Consider the following 22,223-nt stretch of genomic DNA (forward strand, 5'->3'; position numbering starts at 1 on the left):
GTGTTCCGCAGGGCGTCTGAATCAAAGCCTCCTCTCTCCTCTCCTCGGCGGAGGGAGGGAGGAGGTGTGAGCTGTAATTAAGTCGAGTCTGAGACGGTGCAACGCTCTCCGAGGAGCACTGATCCCTTTCAATAAAAGAGGGGCCTCTCATCGCCGTGGTTACGGCGGCCGATTACGATTCGAGCACGTTGTTTGCGTGTGCGAACGGAGAAGTGTGTTGGCGCAGATTTTCAAGTGCTATCGTGGAAACAGCCGCTTTTTTTCCCCCGACAGTCGGCTGACTGAGTGGCAGCGTGTTATTAAACTTAGAAACAGTGCCGCGTGGGCGCGGTCCATCTTTCTCGCCTCGCTGATTGGAAAACACTCTTTGTTTCAACTCGACAGAAACAAAATGGAGCCTTTTTATTATTACACTTTCCATTGTTCCAGCAATGACCAACAGGGTTTGGGTCTAAATAACCCGTAATTCACAGAGTTGGATGTGGAAATTGGTTAGTGGGGTCGAGTCTGTTGTGGTTTGTTGGAGCAGGTTAAACGCTTGAATTAGGCCTCAAAGTAGATGCAGCGGGTGGAGAATCTAGCAGCTGGATTGCCAATTTCTCGTCACCTAATTTGTTAAAAAAACTGATTACGTCACCCCAAAATGGCTGAAGTAACTGAAAGTCTACAAGCACATGCACTTAGGGGTAGTGGGTATTCTAGGAGCGCAGAGAATACACATAATGCGCCCTTTAAAATCCTCCCGAATAAATGCCTCAGTCCTCGGTAGACTTCAAAGGACCCGGGAGATTAGAACAGGCGGCAGGCCCTGACCTGAGAGTCAGGAAAGATCTTTACCTTCTTTAAAAACACATCCCGGTCTGCTTAGCAAGTAAAATGTGATCAGACATGTCTTTATGTAATGCAAATCATCTGCGTCAGAAAGGCAGAATCACTGAGGCCTTAAAGGGACCTTAAAGGGTCCTTAAAGAGTCCTTAAAGTGGCATTAAAGGAGCCTTAAAGGGGCCTTAACGGGTCCTTAAAGGGGCCTTAAAGGGTCCTTAAAGTGGCATTAAAGGAGCCTTAAAGGGGCCTTAACAGGTCCCTAAAGGGGCCTTAAAGGGTCCTTAAAGTGGCCTAAAAGGGGCAATAACCCGTCAGTACTACAAGTATACTGACTTATATGTACTAAAGTGATATTTTCTTCTTCTCCTTCATCGTCTTCTTCGTTGCAGTCTTCTTCATCGCCATCTTCTCCTCTTCTTCTCCTTCTCCTCCTTCTTCATCGTCTTCTTCGTCGCCGTCTTCTCCTTTTTCTTCTTCTTCTTCCTCCTCCTCCTCCTCCTTCTTCATCGTCTTCTTCCTCCTCCTCCTTCTTCATCGTCTTCTTCGTTGCAATCTTCTTCTTCTTCTTCTTCCTTCTCCTTCTTCATCGTCTTCTTCGTTGCAATCTTCTTCTCCTCCTCTTCCTCCTTTTCCTCCTCCTTCTACATTGTCTTCTTCGTTGCAACCTCCTCCTCCTCCTCCTCCTCCTCCTCCTTGTGGCCGACCCCCCGCGGTGAACACCAGGTCATATTGTGCACACCAAACGAAGAAGACAGCCGCCACTAAATAACCATCACATTCTTGCTGTTTCCTCATTTGTGGTTTCACATGACTGAGTTCAGTCCGCTCGCAGCAATTCTGCATTTCTTCTCATTTTCTTCCCATATGAGTTTATGGAAATCAACATAAAAGCCGTCGGTCGGTTGGTTGTCTTGACATCATTCGATCAGGCATGTTGCGTAAATCTATGCACGACGTAACTACAAATATCTTCCAGCAGCGAAGATGCATCCTGCTTCTTAGTTATCTAAATGTTTTTAAGGCCTCTGTGTTGTAATTGTTTAGGATCACATGTTCAGAGGAGCGGCACCCGCTCAGAAAACCACATTTCTTAAGACCACTCATTGATATGTTGCTTCTAATTTTGCAACGGGAAGAATTTCAGCGTGGAGACGGTAATCATTTTCAATATGAATTCATCACCACTAAACCGAGATATAAAGCGTTCAACTAATGCATTTAGGTCAGTCCTGATGTGAATATTAATGTTGCAGTGGACAAAAAAAAAAAAAAAAACTTGACACTACCACTTAAAGTGGCTTTCCACATGAAGGGAAAAAGCGTCTCCTCCAGCACTCTTGAGTAAATTTTCATATGTGACCGTAGTGAATGCGTATCTGTCACTTTCCTCTCTTTTCTTCATCAGTGAAGAGGCCCAGTGCTGTAATGCAGGTGCTGAAGGGGGTAAAGAAATAATTTCCCGTCTTCATAATTAGTGCGATTTGAGCCTCATTGAACAAGGTCGTTTTTTTATTTTTTATTCATCAACCTCTATTCATGCGCCGCTCCCCTCACGGCGTCCCTAACAATAGCTTCATAACTGGCTAAGCAGTTCAGATTGCGGGAGATGGAGCCCTGTCACCGATGTCTCCGTGGAGGAGGGTAACGGAGAGATGAAATGAGAATGTTTTCTCCACGCTGACGAAAGCTTTTCTATTTTTTCCCCCATCTCCATTGCCGGTACGTCACGCGGTCACCTCTTTTTTAATCTCGCTGTACATGGTCCGGTTCATCTGCGAGACCGATACTCCGGGAGCTGTGGAAACAGATTTTTCATCCTTTTCCAAACAGGAAACTAGTTCAATTTAAAGCGCATTAGGTAATCAATGACCTTTACCAACCTCCTAATAGGAACTGAAGCACATTCCCATCTCCACCCCTGCAGCTGCACCGTGGTTCCTTTGTGCTGGCGGGTAGCAAACATCCATCTATCTCCTTCTGAAAGACACTGAAAGATGGCGAAGAGCATAACGGGCCTCTGGAAGTAGCGCTGGCTCGGCTGGCCAAGGCTACTGGGATTCCTCCCGAGTTGCAGGCGGGGACTGGAAACCAGTAGTGACATCATTTCACACCACGGCGACACGCCCTCTGGTACCAACCCCCGAACACGCAGCATTCAGTCAGAGCAGGGGTCAGGAACCCTTTTTGACTGGGAGAGCCATAAAAGCCAAATATTTCGAAATATATTTCACTGAGAGCCATATAGTATTTTTAACGTAAGATAAATTAAATATGTCTTGCTTTTAATGCGACTTCTGGTGCTGCATGATGCTACAGGGGGACGGGGGGACGGAGAGCCGAGAAGTGTTAACGCGACACGTAGAGACAGAGTGACATGCTGCTGATCAGATACGATCAATAACAGACGTTTAGTTTAATAAAAGAACAAAGACGTCTTGAAGAAAAGGACCTTAAAGTACTTCTGCTGTAATCTGGCGCGATAGAGAAAATTACAGGTTGGGGGGGCGGATTTTTTTTTCTCTCTTCTCAAAATTGTCTGGGAGCCATATGCCGTCACCGGAAGAGCCATAGGTTCCCGACCCCTGAGTTAGAGGGAAAAGAGATTAGATCAGATGATTGATTGGTCGTCCCCTCTGCCGCCACGTGTCCACGCGTACATCAGAATATGGCCGGTGGGACCGAGACGCTCCGAGAGAGCCTCGATAAGACGGGAAGGGGAGGAAGAGGGATGTGCGTGAGAGGACACGTAGTTCATCCTCATTTAACGGAGACTTATGAGCAGGTTTTGTCTCAGGTCGGACGGACATTACGAGACCATTTACTCCACATTTACTGCCTTGTAAAGGTCGCAAGAGCGCAGCGGTTCGGTCCATCAGTCCTAACATGCTCGGATATCTCCGGTGGAATCCCCATATCCTGATTAGCGATGACGAACGGCCGCCGAGCGCATTTTCGATCGATCCCTCCTCACGAACGCGGTCCGTTTACTCGCTCGGGCGTCGCAGTCGGCAGTCTTCACGAGATCGACGGCTGCGTTCTGCCACTCGCGTGTTTTGCATTCACGGGCTTTTTATGCATCGCGCGGCTTAATCAGCTGTTTGCATGTCAATATATGATTTCACTGATTGGCCCCGTGTTGCAGATGTTGCACGGGGGAGGCTCTCCTTATAGACACAGCCATTACGACGCACTGTGGCTGCCACTTATGGCACTCCTGTGATCATTCATTCACCACATTTAATCACTTTCAGACATACACTACCATTCAAAAGTTTGGGGTCACTTAGAAATGTCTTTATTTTTCAAAGAAAAGCACTGTTTTTTCAATAAAGATAACATTAATCAAAAATACACACTATACATTGTTAATGTGGTAAATGACTATTCTAGGTGGAAACGTCTGGTTTCTAATGAAATATCTCCAGAGGTGTATAGAGGCCCATTTCCATCAACTATCACTCCAGTGTTCTAATGGTACATTGTGTTTGCTAATCGCCTTAGAAGACTAATATCTGATTAGAAAACCCTTGTGCAATTATGTTAGCACAGCTGAAAACAGTTATGCTGGTGATATAAGCTATACAACTGGCCTTCCTTTGAGCTTGAAGTTTGAAGAACAAAATTAATACTTCAAATATTAATCATTATTTATAACCTTGTCAATGTTTTGACTATATTTTCTATTCAATTTTCAATTCATTTGATAAATAAAAGTGAGTTTTCATGGAAGACACAAAATTGTCTGGATGACCCCAAACTTTTGAACGGTGGTGTACAAAGCACAGAAAACAAGAAAACATGAGGAAAAGAAAATTATTTATTAATGACTTAATGAGTTACAGCAATTATGTCATGTTGTGAGGAGACGATGAATAAACCCCCTCGTGTTTTCAAACTTCATTCTTTGTAACTTTATTGCACTTTTTCTTCCATCGACGGTAAACATTACATTCACTTCTAGTCTATATAACGATGGTCTCAATGCTGGTTAGATAGTTCACTGAATATTCTCATGCATAAAAAAAGGTTTAGTTTGTTGTTGACATCTAAACATTGTTACTTTGGTCTAAATGAGACATATTGCTTATGTTTCCACATTGATAATCAAAAACGCGTATTAGGCCGAACCCCCTCCCAGTCTATTAGGACTGTTGTGTCTCTTCATCCACTATTCGACCAATTCTTCATCTCTCACGCTTCCTGTCCTCCTCCTCCTCCTCCTCCTCCAGGCTCCCCTGAAATTGCAGTGGCTGTTATTATTAATGGTCTATGAAGAAGTTGTGTTTTGATTATTCCTCTGCCGGCTCGCTATTGATGAGCTTTACAGCTGCATGCCCCCCCCCCCCTCCCGTAAGTAAACTTGTCAGCTCTGATCCATTGCCTGCACACGCTAAAATGCAAATCCCGCAGCAGCGGAGCTTTATCTCAAACCAAACAAGAGCAGCGGCACGACATCCCGGATCCTCGGTCCCAACAGAGCTGCTGTTTCTGAGCGGCTCCGATTAAAGCGGTGCCAAGCCGAGCTCCGGCTCCGCTAGGTGGTGCGCCTACAGGAATGTGCTTTAATGCATTCTGGGAAATGAGCTTAACAGCTGCCTCCTGAACACAGGGTGAGACTTTCGGTCGGGTTTCACCCAGTCAACTTTAAAGGTCTTCGTGTGTGTGTGTGTGTGTGTGTGTGTGTGAAGGAAAAATGTCCATTCACATTTGTGACTCATGTGCAGGAGAAGTGCAATTTAAAATTAAAAGTCTGTTGCCGGGATTTATATATCGTGTATATATGTACAGTCTGATCACTTCTTTGATTACCTCTTCATATAGGTTCTGAGATTAAGACACAAACATCTTGTTTTCCGTAAATGCCCTTCTACTGTTGTCTGTGATTTGTTTTCCTGATTGCCTCCCCTCTCTCTCCCTCTCTCTCTCTCTCTCTTTTGTTCTCCCGTTCGAGGGCTCTTCACCCAGCCCAGTTTCCGTCTCGCCCCTCTAATTTATTTCTCCCTCTCCAGGATAAATGCGAGGTATGAGGTTTGTGTTCTCCTCGCCTCTCCATCACACATCGTATATATATGAGATGCCAGCTGCGTGGGCTATTAGTCAGCGCCGCTATAGCCACTGTAGCAGCAGACTGGGCCTTCGCGCCCGGGGTCCATCACAAGCACTTCAGACCGGCCTGCCCCTTCTCCCATTAATCCCCCTCCAGGGCCTCTTCTGGCTCCCTCACAGCCACTTTGTGCAGCAGAGTTATGCTCTTCCCCGCTACTTGCTTACTTTGATCCTACACAAACACCGCTAATAGGATTCAATTAACTGGAAGGTATTAGACTCCTGACTGGCATCTCTTAAGGGTGCATGTGCATCCAGATTACATTTCTCACTTGTTTTTTTAAAAATGTATTCTTTTTTAGTGTAATTAATACACAAAAATCAACATGAAAAGTCTTCACTTCAACTTCTTTCTACTGAAGTCTCAAAGAAAGCATAATAAGCATTTGTGAATATATGTTTTTTGAGCTTTTGCTCAAAGGGATTTAAGCAATAATGTAACATACAGGACTGTCTCAGAAAATTAGAATATTGTGATGAAGTTCTTTATTTTCTGTAATGCAATTAAAAAAACAAAAATGTCATGCATTCTGGATTCATTACAAATCAACTGAAATATTGCAAGCCTTTTATTCTTTTAATATTGCTGATTATGGCTTACAGCTTAAGAAAACTCTAAAATCCTATCTCATAAAATTTTAATATTTCCTCAGACCAAGTTAAAAAAAGATTTATAACAGCTGAGTGTTTGTCAAGGCTCAGGAAACCCTTGCAGGTGTTTCGAGTTAATTAGACAATTCAAGTGATTTGTTTAATACCCTACTAGTATACTTTTTCATGATATTCTAATATTTAGAGATAGGATATTTGAGTTTTCTTAAGCTGTAAGCCATAATCAGCAATATTAAAAGAATAAAAGGCTTGCAATATTTCAGTTGATTTGTAATGAATCCAGAATGCATGACATTTTTGTTTTTTTAATTGCATTGCAGAAAATAAAGAACTTCATCACAATATTCTAATTTTCTGAGACAGTCCTGTATATGTTATTATTCATTGTGTCTAAATCATCACAAACAAATCCCATGACAAGACCAACACATTTAATCCAACAAGTATTATGTGTGTGTGTGTGTGTGTGTGTGTGTGTGTGTGTGTGTGTGTGTTTTCAAAGCCGGATATGTCTTTGTCCTCTGTGCCGTGGAGCTGCATTGTTGTTGAAAAAACTATTAAAAACGCATCACAGTCACACTGTTACTGGGTGACATGTTCCTTCATTACCTTGAACAGACACATTGTCGTTTAGTTTGGTTAATTAATCCCACATACACCGTCCTGCTGCCCAAGATACTCACGAGAGAATACAATGTGTTATCTGCTGCTGAACAAATGGTCCTGAACAAATGCAGTGTTTATTTCTTCTTGAATGAAGAAAGAAAGAATGTTGAAGTTGAACAACTTAAAGTAACATTATGCAACAATTGTACCTTAAAATAACAGCTTGAAAAAAATTGTGCCGCTATAATGACTTTTAATATGGCGATTTGCGGCTCCGCCATTGCCATCGAGGGTCTGTGGGGAAATAACTCCGCTATGTAGGATTCTGGGGCCGCCCGATCCGGGGCGGATGTACTTCGACCTGCTTTCTGGCAGTGATTACGCAATGTCATATAGTGCCAGTCCACGCTCGCAGCTACAGAATAAGGGCGAAGCAAGCGAAGTCTCTTGTGATGAATTACACGTTCCAATGTAAATTATGAATATGTAGCTTTTTGGTGTTGTCAACAATATTGTATTCGATCACACGACTCACATTCAAACATTTAGAAAACAACGTATATAGGCTGAAAACGCGATCGGTGTTTCATCTAAACTAAATGTTGTCATTCTTTTGGTTATGTTAGCATTCATCTCCGATATCACAATGAATAAAACTATGCAGTCATATTTATGTAAAATCTTTTAATATTCTTACCTTATCGGTTGACATCATTTCTTGGTTTCTGACTTCGTCTGGTCATCAATACAAGTGTATGCGAGGCTGCATCTATCGTAACTGGGTATTTACGACACTGAAGTAAACGTTAAATACCTCCAAAACTGAAGGGGGCGCTAAAAAGGAAAAACTCTATTATGGGGCTTTAAAATAATAAAAAATGTAAAAAAAATCACTATTATTGGGTTTCCCCCTCCGAATCGGGGTGTACCTCAGAAACAGTATTTAGAGCGTCACGTAAAGTCGTATTAAAGGGTACCTGTTGTGATCTCGAATGTGTAGCCAGATCAAAAGATAATGTGTTTCTAAAGTGTATTCATGCACTGACGGTCCAGTATTCAATAACAATACGTAGTTTAGGCTGTTCAAAGTCCCTCAACTCCGACAAGCTTCATTGCACTGGTGCTTGAATATGGCGCAGGTGGTGTGACGTCACATCGTTGATAGATCGACAGCCAGCCACAGCGGATGTGTTCAGAAACCAATGTAAACAATGTCGAGCGCTCGCAAACAAATGCTGAGAACTTGATAATAATATAGAAAACGGGCGAAATATGGACGATGAAAGATTGTCAGATTCAGCAACTGGATACTTGTATGAACCATTAAAAGCAGACTATCCCCATTTAGTGAATTGTGACAGCGATAGCGATGATTCTGATGAAGTTGATGCCGAAGGACCGCCGGTCCAGATGCTTCACCGCGGCGGACCGTAACCACCGTGGCGACCGTGCAGAAGTCGGCGGATGTTTGGTGCAGTTGTGGGAAATGTGTGCCACAAAAAACAGACATAGAGTGCATTTGTTGTAAAGAACACGAATTTATGTCCGATGATATCGTGACATTAGACCTAATCTGCTTTACACAAAAGAGTGAGCTTGATAGCTACATCGCGCATAAGCCAGCGCTGGAGATGTCTTTCATTGATGCAATGTTCGGCCGACATGTTCGGGGGTGCTAGTGATTTTTTCTCCCTTTTTTTTGCTCCCGTCGTCCCCGCGGCGCGGCGGTGTCGGGAGCTCCGCACGCGCGAGGCCGCGGGCGGGCAGAGGACTGTCAACGCAACACGTAGAGACAGAAATGACATGCTGCTGCTGTAATGTGGCGCTATAGAGAAAGTGACAGGGGGGCGGGCCAATTTTTTGTAATGTCATGCGATCTACCAATACTACGCTGCGATCGACTGGCAGGTCGCCGCGATCGACGTATTGAGCACCCCTGATATAGATTGTGTAATTCTTGAGGCCACCGATCTATCCCAAGAAGCAACGCGTGTAGAAGTGGCTCCGGATTGGCTGAATTCCTTTCAACGACTCTACGTCATAGTTAGCTTTGACATGAGTAAATAACTAGCAAAATGGCTGCGCCCTGAAGCGTTCACGGACTCGGAATGTTGACAAAGAAATGTAAAGCCTCGGGCTATGCGTGACTTGTTGACAATAGCGGCGGGGAAAATATGATTTATTTGATGCGCCTAATGGATGTAGCACGTTGTTGTTTTTGACTACAGGTACCCTGTATTAACGAGGTGCAGGCTTGGCTGGCTGTTGAGTGAAACCCTTCAACACCACGGAGGATTTCTCTGATCACTGGTTTCAGTACAAAATGTGTAACAAGACTAAGACGTGCTGCCTACTTTGATACGAACCTATGGAACTTCATCCCGATAGTAATGGTTGGTTTCACTGGGTTATGACAGTGGAGAGGTACGCAGGCGGGACCGTCTCACTGCTAATAACTTCCAGGCGCCGTATCAAACGACAAGCTCGGGTCTTGTTCGGCAATTTACCTCTCCTGCCTTTCAAAGAGGAGGCCGCCTCGTTCTTGCACATCTATTTATTTCTCCGTCTTTGTTCTCTTCCTGAGAAACTCGTCAGCCGCGACGGCGGCTCGGCGAAGTTATCTCGGGGGCCCCGTCGTCCGCGCCTCGAGGTGTTATTGCGTTGCGGCGCTCGGGGGGGACGGCGAAAAAAAAAAAAAAAACGTTTTTATCGCCTCTGATGAGCAATTAGCATTCTCAATGCCCCCTTTTTTTCCGCTCACGTTCAACTTATTATTTTTATTATTATGATGTGGAAATTCGAGGAATCGTATTCCCTCGTTGGCCAGGAGTCCCCCGTCGCCGCGATGAACACACATCATTCATACCCGGTTGTTACAGCGTCAGCCTGTGTGACGTTGACGGATTAATTACAACTTTTTTCATTTTTTTAAAGCACACATCCAAATGGCAAACAAGGTCAGCTCGCCACACACACACACACACACACACACACACACACACACACACACACACACACACACACACACACACACACACACATCAGTACAACTTCAGCCGAAACGCACGTGGCTTTTCTAATTACGAGGGTCCTCATTTGGGCGCCCGAGAGGAGCGTGCACGCTAAAAGCAAAGGAGGCTGGGAAGGATGAGTCTTTAATGAGGGGGAGTCAGTGGAACGTGTCTGATGGTGACATTTCCTCCTGGAAGCTGGAGGGCTCTCGATGAAAGGCGGCTCGGCTTTGAACCGCGGGGCCCGCTCCACCACTCGGCCCTCTCGTCGTCTTTAGATAACCGGGCGCGGCAAAAAAAAAAAAGAAGAAGCAGGCCCCCCCCCCCTTCACACAGGAGGCAATTAAAACTCTGATCTGCTTACACACCCGGAAACACTCGCTTGGCTGCAGGGCGGAGGGGAAGAGGGGCGGCGGCGGGGACGCTCGCTGGTGGTGGGGATGTGCGTTCGTCAGCAGGAAAAAAGGGCGAAAGCGGAAGGTGCAAGATAAGTCGTCCGGGTGTTTTATTGCAACATCCGATATTTCTTCAGACTCCAAAGTTGTATAATATTAGAGAAAACAGATGACTCTTTCAAACAAAGAAACAACACTGGGGGACCGAGCCAAACGGGATACGATCAAGCGGAAGCTGGCACGCAGTCCGAGTTCTTGAACGCCGGCAACGCCGCTGCCAAGCCGTAATGCGATCGGTTAGCAGACGGGGTCCTGGGACCGCGGCGGGATCGGGCCGTTAGATAGCGGCGGGTTTGGAGCAAACGCAAGAACATTGCTGCAGGACCACTTCTATCATGATTTATTACTACTTGGATTGTTGCTTTGTGGCTGTTTGTTGTCAGTGTACTTATAAAAGTAGGCGTTGAGGTGTTGAAAGTGGCCCCAACTACTATTTTAATCGGAGGTGAACACCTGGGTTGAGGTACTGAAGCACAGAACCAGGGAAAGATGGTCAAAGTTGGACGAGGAAGTCAGCAATAAATTGTGTTGGATTATTTTTTACAGAGGATGCAATTTTACAGATAATCTGAACCAGGAGATTATTTTATAAAGCGGTATATTTGTGCCACTGAGAAACGCCTGACAGTGGCTCCTGAACTATTCATGTCAGGCCCCTTATGAAGCCGAAGAGTTTCATATTTTAATACGTACATGTTTTACGATCCTCCGATCGATGACGTTTTGAATAAATCGTGCTAATCTGAATCTCGATGCCCTCGCAGCATCAGAGCGCTCGTGTTTCTTTTTTGTTCCCAAATGAATTTAATTCACAGGAAAGTGGCAGGCGGGGAATTGACAACATTAATTATGCTTAATGATTACAATGAAGCAATTTGTGGTGTTATCGGGGAAAGCGGTGTTGGACATGACAACAGGTCTGCTTTGAAAAGATAAAAAAAGGTTGTATTTACCTTAAATTGAAGTACATAATCATGTGCACTATAATAGAAACCTAACCGAGGGTCATTGTTTTTCAAGCAAACGGTCTCTGGCTCCAGTTCTTCCCCGGTTTAGATCATTGTAAAAATAAATATATTGTACTTTAGACTGTTATTTGTACAACAGCAGCCATTGGAAGGCGAAACTGTGATGGACGGAGAAATGAAAAGAGTCAGAAGATCAATCAAAGAGGAGAATAACTCATTTTCTAGATTAAAAAATAAAAAATAATAATTCACCTTTTAAAGGCTTTTGCATATGACACATACCCATGTGTTATACATCAAACATTCCAGAATATTCTCAGCTCTCTTTATAATGAGGCCCAATTGTCCTCAGGCACAAGTGGAAAGAGAAGATATGGCCCTAAAGCTGAAAATTGATGTTCGATTCTTCATAAATTCTTCACATCTCTTGTGAAAACACACCTTTACTCATGTGGACGAACTGTTTTGGTGTTTGAAATTGGTTTACCAAAGGTCCAAGTTCACAAAAGCAGTGAAATATCTGAATACAATGCTAGATACATGTAAATAAATATCTAAAACCACATTTTGTTTTATCGTTGTTCTCGTAGAAATGATGTGGTCCGTCACACCATTCACCAAAATGATAAGAATGGGACTGAGAAATAAGGTAAAATAAAATAATAAAAAAAAAAACGGAAACAGTGAAAAACGCGGTGCTGCGGGCGTCGACTTCAAAGGGTTAAAAGCCTGTGTTTTGTGTTCTCACGGCAGAATAGCGACTGCAGCCGTCACTGGCCAGACAAGGTCGGGTCACCTTCACGGGCTGAGAGCCCGGCCGTCCTCCATCAGCTGAAGACCCCCTCTCCCCCTCTTGCCGCTGTGGTCCAGCGACCCATTACTCCTGGCTATTTGGGTGACCTGTGGCTGTCGTCTCATTTTCACACCACAGGGCTAATTGCACCAAATGGCGGTGGATTTCGAGGGGACGGATGAGATGGGCAGTCAGCGCTGACCGCCTGGTGCCAACCATTAGCTGTAATTTAGTTTATAGCTTCAAAATCTATCCAATAGTCGACGCATTAACACATTACCGGAGAGCCGGTGTCGATGTAACCGGACAATCATTTCTTTGGTGTTTCTCGGGGAAAAAAAGGGACTCCAGTATGATGCATTCCTTCGTCGGTTTTCTCCCGGTAGCAAAGAAAGTTTAGTAGAGTGACATATTTCATTTCGTTGAATCTGTTCCTCCTCTTCTTCCCTCGCTGTAGCTGGCTGCACCTTTGACGAGGACTCGGACCCCGGCTTGTGCGAGTACCGACAGGGGCAAGACGACGACTTTGACTGGCAGCTGATCAGGACCTACAACTGGCCGCACCCGACCCCAGATCTTCTACGAGGTTTGTTTACAGCTGCCCCTGAACGCACCACCTCTTCCAAATCCAGTTTTAGAGACTGTAAAGCCTCACACAGGAATTTGCCACAATCATCTGTCATTTCTGTCATTAACGTGAGGCGGAGAGAGTTTCTATAACTCAGCAAATGATGTCGCTAAAGCAATGTGATCAGCATATTAGCAGACGTCCCAGCATGCCTTGCTTGAGTTAAAACTCTCCGGAGACTCCCATGTGTTGTTGCTTGAAGACAACGTGTTTGATGGAAACCCGCTGTGTGTATTTATTCATATCAGTCACGTTGTATATCTAGTAAAAACAAATATGAACCATTGAAGCCCCAAGTCTAGAAATAGGGTTATAAACAATGCAGTTTGGCATAAACACACAATGCAGAATAACGCACCAGTCTACGATGAAGAGGCTTGCCGCAGCTTTTATGTGCCGCGCTGTTTTTCAAATGGTTCATTTTGGCAGCTCTGTCAATGTTCAGATTTAGATAATGACTTTTGATGAAGGCAAATTCCGTGCAAACTGAATGGGACTGTTTGTGCATTATTCTTTCAGTCGAAATTCACTTCGCAGCAATCAAGACGGGATAATTGGGTGTTTTTAAATGAGTAGAGTCCAAAGAAAAGGAGCATCAGCTATTTCAAGAAGTTAGCTGCTTTTGACAAAAAAATTCAAAAACCAGGGGACGTTGGCTGAACTCTTTCAGTTTGGGGTAATTTACAATGGGAGCGCAGCGGTTATCTTTTTTAAATTTGGATTATTCCCAACACTGGTCACTTCACAGACACATACTGTATTGAATCAAAGAAAATGTGAATTAATTTCCAAGTTTTGAAATTGTCATTTTAATTAAAGCAGAATACGAGTTTACAAAAATCCAAAATTTGATATGTGTCTGCTCAAATGTGTATTTAATAGAGAACAATACGATATGAACGTTATGCGTATCACAAGTGATGTGCAGAGGAGTGGACCAGGTTAATATTTAGAAACTTATACGTATCAAGATATATCAGGATAAAGTGTGACTCTCCCGTCATCAATGTATCTCAGATGCATCTCAAGTGAAGCCTTTGTTTTCTGATTTTTCCGCCTGACTTACTTTTGCTTTCTAAGCAGTAAACTCTTGACGGCTGCTCAACAGCGAAAATAATAATATATATATATTTTTTGCCATGCAGCTTAAAATGAGTCATGATGACTGTTGGAGGTGTTGCCTCAGGGAGACCTCCAACTCCATCACATGGTGCCGAGCAAATCCACACTGGCTCCTGCAAAACTGCACTCCCATGAACTAGAATTATAAATAAACTGCATTGTCTCATTATCTTAACCGGAAAGTCACAGGTTTAAATGCATAGTAAACGAACAAAACAAAACACGCTACAAAACTACTCGATGACTAAAACATTGAACAAAGGCGTTTGGTTATGTTTATGCAACACAGCTACTTTGACCCACACAGGACACACACAGCAGTCTGCCGGGTAAAAGATCCGTGTTATGTGCCCCATCTCGCCTCCACATGCAGACTCATTTCAATCAAAAGCAAACGTAATCCACGGCAAACACCTTTTTTCACGAAAAGTAAATGACAATGCAGTTTTGGAATAATGGGAACATTATCTTTAGGTGAGAAGACTAAGTAAATAAACTGTGTTTTGGGGATATTGTTCTTGCTATCTGCACAACAAAGTTGACCCTCTGGTCCTTCAGTAAGACTGCATTTATATCTTTCTTTTAAATGTAGCGATTGCGAACCAATGGATTCCTGCACTTTGGCTGCTTTCACACCTTTTACTGTGAGCTTCCTGTGAGAGGATCACTCAGGATTCCCTTTGCTGCAAAGAGCTAGCAGAGAGGGACATTACCGAGAGGACGGAGACATTCTGTCTCTCATTGTCACATCACATCAGCTGCATCAATCAATATTTTACATGGATAACAGATGCAGTGAGTTGGTTGTACTCATAGTGATGATCCCACAAAGAAGTATGACCCAACTCTTCAGCTCTACAAAGGGGTTGTTTGGGTCGAGCGATTAGTTGCACCCTAAAACATGTATACAACTTAAGCTTTTCATCTCTATTGTCATGTTACACTTTAACAATGGAGATGTTTTAAACTCTTTCAAAGGACTTCCTGCTCGGCACTAAACAGCCAACTATTGCCGTCTGAATGTCATGACATTAACTCCGTCATTTTGCATGCAACAAGAACTTCATTCACGCTTTTTGCGTGTCATTTGTACACCATGTAGTCTGTACTGTACTACATAATACACCATGTAGTCTGTACTATGTAGTACTGCAGTATGCAAACACAACAGAAGGGAAATGCAAATACATTTAGGGGAAGGAGCGGTGAATCGGTACCAAAAAAAATAGCAATTGCAACCGTACATGTTTTACTTAGTTTATTCAAGCCCAACCAAAAATGTTTTTCCGAAACACAACTTGGTGGTTTCTTGGCTGAAACCTAACTGAGGCCGACACCGTAGTTCTGTTGCCTACCCGTGACGGTTCTACAGTAATGAGGTGGCGTTGAATGACTGTTTTCAAATGTAACAACGTAACAATGTGACAACGCGATAACGTAATAACGTATCAACGTAACAACAACGTGACAACGTAACAACGTGACAACGTAACAACGTGATAACGTACCAACGTAACAACAACGTGGCAACGTGACGTAATAACGTACCAACGTGAGTGACAACGTGACAATGTAACAATGTGACAACGTAACAACGAGACAACGCGATAACGTAATTACGTACCAACGTAACAACGTGACAATGTGACGTAATAACATACCGACAACGTAACAACGTGACAACACGATAACGTAATAACGTACCAACATAACAATAACGTGACAACGTAACAATGTAACAGCGTAACAATGTAACAGCGTAATGCAACAATGTAACAAACATTCTAAACCTAGCTTCCGTAAATAGTCACCCACTGCCCTTTGCTTATTTTCTCGGGTGAAAGTGCTGTTTGTTTTCTCCCTTTTCAACAGCCTTTAATTACAGTAAGAAGTTTTTTAGACGACGCAACGAATTCTAAATCACGCGGTTTAAAAAGGAAAGACAAAAAGCTGACGGATTATGCTCCACGAGCGCTTTGCTGACGCCTTGTGAAATCTCGTCCTTCTCGCAGCAGTCTCTCACTCATGCGTCTTGAGGAACGTGTGAACATGCTTTATTTATACTCTATATATTAATGGGTGTTGAAATGGACTTGCAGCCTACGTGTGCATGCTCACCAGGTTTCCTCTGTGATTTATGCCAAACAATCTTATTACCTTGGACCCCCGTTCCAATCATCAACCCACTGACAGCTTGTTTTCCCACATAAAGCCCCTTGCTGCTTTTCTATTTAAGTTTGTCATGCATCTACCCAGGTGACCTGCTTCCAATCTGCACTAACATCTTACATACATGTTTATTTAGAACAGTTTTGATTTTTGTCTTGGGAAATGCTTTGCAATCCGATAGGGAAAACCTCCAAGTGTGAACGCTGCTGGTTTTAGCTTGCTGTTCGGGGCAAAAAATGTGTCAATTTGTGAAAGGAGCGTGCAGACGACCAGGGTTTCATAATCCGTTCACAGTTATCAAGCGCTTGTTCCGCTGTTCCACGCACAGCTCCCCCGAGGCAGGCCGGGTATATGAAGGAACTCCCTGGGATTGGTGGAGTCTAGCATGGGTCAGTGCTGATTGCAAAGGCGGCTTTTCATCTTCTTTTCATCCATTAGAGAAGGCTAATTTCAGACAAGACGAGCACATGCTCGGATGACTTGGACGTTCCTCTCAATTGCTGCTGGATAATATGGAGATATGATATTGCAGTGTGATGATCCTGCTGTGAGCCTGCTTATTGGGGTCATACATAAACCTTCACTGACATCTCCTCCTACACACGTTTGTGGCATCACCAACCTTCAGCATATGATTCACTTTATTCATATAATATTGTTCTTCTAAATGTTCATTCTTGTGTACTGTAATTTAGTGCTAAATGGCACAATTACTTCCATGGATTCTGTGAAAAAACCTATAGTACACTTTTGTTTGTTTGTTTTGATTTTGTATATTATTGCTGATCGAAATAAACTACACTAAACTAACTAAATAGTACACTGTGGGTTAAAAGCCTTTGTGCTGCTCTATAGAGGCGATACGATCACTGGCTGACGGTTCAAACCCCAAGAGCCAAGTGTGAGTTAATTTTAGATTAACAGAAACACAGCTTTTCTAACCAATCATATGGCAACCCTTTCATTTATTATATGTTTATAGTTGGTTGTTACTTTCCAAGATTACCCAATAGCATATACAAAATATAAGATTAAGGCATCAGTCATAACAGTAATAATCATGATAATAACTAGAGATGCACCGATCAGGTTTTTGGTGCCGATCACCGATCACTGAAATCAGTACCTGCCGATCACCGATAATACCGATCACGGTGTCGATTGAAGCATTCTATTCATTGTGTAGCATTATTGCCTAGGACTATGAGGAAATACATATATAAAGCAACTCAAACATTAAAGAAATTACCGATTTCTTTAAACATTTAGGACTTTTACTTTGAAAAATGTCCTAATTGATACATTAAAATAGTTTGATTGCTATTGTAGGGGATTTCAGATATGTATGGAACACATCTGCATTATTCATTTCCTTGAACTCTTGGGGAAATCTATTTACAGGACTTTTCTTAACATACAAAAGTCTGACTTATTTTTATAAACTCTTCCTTGGTGCAGTAAAAATGTTTTAATGTTAGCATAATTTAAGCTAAATCTCAGAAACGATCTATAAAGATACAAAATCAGTTAATTGTTTATTTTTATATGTTCGTGTATGATTTGTCGACATCTTATTTTGAAAAACGGATGTTGTTTCACGTGGTTCTTTCCGCTAACTTTGCAAAACCGGATGTTGTCACTTAAATCCTTCCCCTAACTTTATCAAAACCCTCGCGCGCTCCCGATTAAATGTGTTTACCGTGAGCATCAGTCTATAGGGGCTCAGACATGTGAGAGTCGGCTGAGTCGACCCAGAGATTCAACTCGGGGGACGGGGACGCCGCTCGGTGGTGAGGATCCCCTGACCTCTCACTCTGCGGCCCTCGCCGGGCGCATCGTCTCCGTTGCGGTGCGCGGCGATTGAACCGTCTGATAGTTCGCGCAGATGTTACGTCATCTGATCGGCCGTTTTGAGAACGCCGATCAAAACCGATAATGGGAATATCGGCCGATATGGATCGGCGCCGATCAGATTGGTGCATCCCTAATAATAACAATATATAATACTATATCACATATGAGCTATCTTCCCATCCCTGAGTGCTTTTACTTTTAGTACTTTAGGCACACTATGATAATTCAATTTATTTAGCAGTCTTCTGTGTTTGACTCAAATTACATTTTCAATGCGGGACATTGGAGTGTGCTGTGTGGTATTGATACATTTATTTAAGTAAAGGATCTCCTAATAACCAGAAATTAGTCCCACCAACTGGTGTGAGCAGCAAAGAACTCACTAAAACTCTCCAGCAATACAGTGTTGCATTACTATCTGCTTTTTCCACCTTAATTGAGACACCACACATGCTTTTGCTTGTTCTTTTATGCAAAAGACATAGTGCCGATATGCACAGGAGAAATGCATAATTAAATCATTAAACTTTTGAATGAGATCGACCCAAGAACAATGCAGGATATACACTAACATAAATATATGGCCTCATTGCCCAGCCCTTCTTTAAAATAGTAAGTATGCGATCATAACGTAGTTATCATTGGTACTGCATTCATAATTGTCTAATGAGACCAGTGGTTGAATATTACAACTTGTAAAGCATCCCTATTATTTATTATCTTTATTGCAGGGAAGTGTAGATGAGTGGAAATGGTCAGCTTTATGTTTTCACACTTAAATGAAGCTTGACCCGTCCACCCAGCCCTCTGGTGTATCCAGTGGCTCAGTAACAATATGCAAGGCCAGAGTTTTACAACAGAACCTCGGAGGCAACATTAGACGATATAGGGTTTACCTTGAATTTTTCCAAGGGCTTTAAATTCTTTCAGAGACACTAAAGAGACTGCAATTGAGACAACAACTTAGTTTATTGGGCAGCAGCAGCTCAATAGTATTGATTTGTGCCCACAAGCCAGTAGAATACCAATGACGTGAAACATTGCAGCTAAAGGGGAACATGTTACGCCCTTCAGCTTTGCAGTTTTTCTGTCCACGACAGTATTTCTTCTGAATCGCCCAGCCTGCTTGTCGGCATTGTGATCCAGGATATGGAAACCGGGGCTCAGTGTCTGGAGCTATGCGGGAAAGCGGACAAGATTGCTGTGCATGACGGACGGGGTGTTCTTTTAATAGACCGTGCTCCTGCTGTGCTGGATCAGACCAAGCTTGAAGAAGTTAAAATAAAATAAGATACAACCCATAGGTGACACCTCAAAGAATGGTCTATCTTTCAGTCGTTATCCTCACAAGGTCTGTTTGAGAAATATTCAAAAAAAAATTAATTTTGCCCCGCAAAATCCTGCATCTTTTTGACATATTTTCGAGAGTTCTGACAACAGTTTTGTCGTGTGAAGAAAAACTGGTTCTCAATTAAGTTTAATCTCGCAGACGGAGTCAATAGCTGCTCTGTGGTTAATACCAGGATGCCTAATTACCTCGTTTGGTTGGGGCAATCGTTTCTAGCCCGAGAAAGCACGCGACGCCTTGTAAGCCAAAGCGAGTCGCGCTCCACTGATCCGCATGAAGTGCGTAGGAAACGGCAATCTGGAAAATTAGGGCAATTATCAGGAGGAATCTTTAAAAGGGCAGAACAATAATTGTCCATGTGTGGTATTATTGCAAATGGCTTAATTGCTACATGCCTATCCGCTGTCAGAACAAATATGAAAAAGGGTATGCTTGCGTATTACGGTAGCAGCACCGCCATCCATGCAACCAGACGATGTCTGCTCTTTGATTTCTTCAAACCCTCAACCCTGCTTACGGAGACAGAATGCAAATATCATGGGGCTAACGAAATAAAAGTCATCATTAATGGCGGCTTTTGGTGCAGCATGAATCTCCTTTGAGCTGTATGGATGCTATTGCAGCGCTGGTCCAGCATGCACAGAGCTCTGCAAAGTTCAGTGAAGCTCAGCAGCCATCGGAGGCTCTTCTCCCATCAAACTTCCCTCTTGGGGGTTTCAAGAAGACACTCATTTGCTGCACAGACTTTCCAACCGTTTATGGTTTCTCGCCTCCACCAGCATCCCTTTCGTCTGTCCTCGCTCTGCTTTTCTTTTCTTTTTTTGCCCGAACACTGGTGGCTTTGATGATCCAGGGCCCAGAGTAGGACGACTTACTAGATTGAGGCAGAATGACTCTTTGCATTTAAATGGAACATTAACAGAGAGCAGTTTCTCTTGATCGCATGACTTCTTTGAATTCTTCATCTTCGGTGAGTCTGTGATTGTGGAGCTACAGTAAGGTCTGTGCACTGCTCAGGGACCCATTGATACATACCAATCAGATATGTCGCTATATCTTATAGAACATGGGCATCAGAGTCTGTGAGACCGTCCTCACCAGAAAAAAACAGTAGTTTTGATCATTTGTCTCAATGCCTAATAGAGCTGACAATAGCTCCTCTCATAAATCAGGAATCACGAATCTTCAGTTTTTTAAATTCAACATAATATTTAACAGTGAATAATAAGCGTCTTCAAATATTGTTTTTTCCTTCTTTTATTGTGTTAAAACAAATAGGTTTCTGCTTCTTTGGAAGAATATTTCATTCTGCTTAGAACAGCACATTTTGATTTAATGTCCCGCTGGTTGCATCAGGTTTTGACTGCCATTAATTTGAGTCACATACAGTGGCAGGATGCACAAGTTGCTGACTATTCAGTGCAGTATACTCTTTTCCTCTTGAAATAGTGTCTCTTGTCATTTGCCCTCGTTGGTTCCCCTGAGGTTCTAATTCACTTTCTTTTATCGGACTCAGGTAAAAGTTAAGGGGAGGACATAAACCATGTGTGTCTTGGGGAAGACTGACTGAGCCCTTTAAATACCAAAAGTAGGCCTTGAAGACATATATACTGGAGGATAAAAGGCGATGTCTTCTGGGGAGATTCGGGAGTTATTGGCTGAACAATTGGCTGAGTGGCAGTATCTTTCATGTCAAACTGTTACCCGCCTGTTGCTTTTTCATACTTGGATGATAAAGGCTCAGGATGAACAGAAATTGCACTTTGCTGTCAGAGAAACGTGTTGCTAACAAAGGCTCTTACAGCCGTGGGGGCGTTCATTTGTATGCGCTTAGTTCACAGGTCGAATGGTTGTTTTTTGTCATCAATACTTTTAGACGGATCATGAATATTATACTGTGAAAAAGCAACATACTTGATTTGTCCCAGCTTTCGCATCCATCAATCACGTTGTTCTGAACGGGTTTAGTTTAGGATGAACTTTATTTTTACTTCCTCCCATTTGCATTTCGCATTTTGATGAATTTTCATATTATTATATATTTTAATTAAGAATCATTGTGTTCCTTTTGAGTTTTGTGAGCCCTTTATATTTACATACAGAGTGGGTCCTCTAAAACAGAGTCGGTCCTCTACACAGAACAGGCCGCCATGATTCTACAGTAGCCCAGAAAGGACAAATCAAACACTGGTTCTAGATACCTCCCTTTTTTGCGTAGCTCCCATACGCGTTGGGCGAAGTTTCAGTTGGTTGCAATACGCAACCTCGCCACTAAATGCCGCCATATCTAACACACTGCACCTTTGGGGCTCGGCTGTAGCTCATGGGGGAGAGTGGTCGTCCCGTATTCACAAGGTAGCCGGTTCAATCCCCGCTCTCCCCAATAGGCGAAATGTCCTTGAGCAAGACACTGAACCCTTAGTCGCTCCCCGGGCGCTTCACTGCAGCCAACTGCTCCTTAATAACTAAAGGATGCGTCAAATGAAGAGAAGAATTTCCCAACGGGGATCAATAAAAGTGTAAATGTCTTTCTTTAAGGCTCGACCCTGAACGCCACACATTATGTGCATGTGTCATCAAAGACGTTTTGTTGTTGTTGTATCTTCTTGAATCAACATGTGTGTGATGCTGATGATATAAATGGTGTTGACAGCACATGTTGATCGTCTTATTATCCAGCTAGGCAGATATGTGATTAGGCGGCCTCCAACTGATTCCATATCGT

General features: G+C 43.0%; 1 protein-coding gene across 1 annotated transcript in view; it reads left to right on the plus strand.

Moving 5' to 3' along the window:
- Window positions 1-22,223, plus strand: part of ptprua (protein tyrosine phosphatase receptor type Ua) — a 202,344-nt gene that overhangs the window by 43,479 nt on the left and 136,642 nt on the right. The window contains exon 2 of the mRNA XM_056419063.1: window positions 12,835-12,963. Coding sequence (XP_056275038.1) covers window positions 12,835-12,963 — 129 coding nt within the window. The remainder of the gene's footprint in view (window positions 1-12,834; window positions 12,964-22,223) is intronic.

Source organism: Pseudoliparis swirei, chromosome 1 (assembly GCF_029220125.1).
Source record: "Pseudoliparis swirei isolate HS2019 ecotype Mariana Trench chromosome 1, NWPU_hadal_v1, whole genome shotgun sequence".
NCBI lineage: Eukaryota > Metazoa > Chordata > Actinopteri > Perciformes > Liparidae > Pseudoliparis > Pseudoliparis swirei.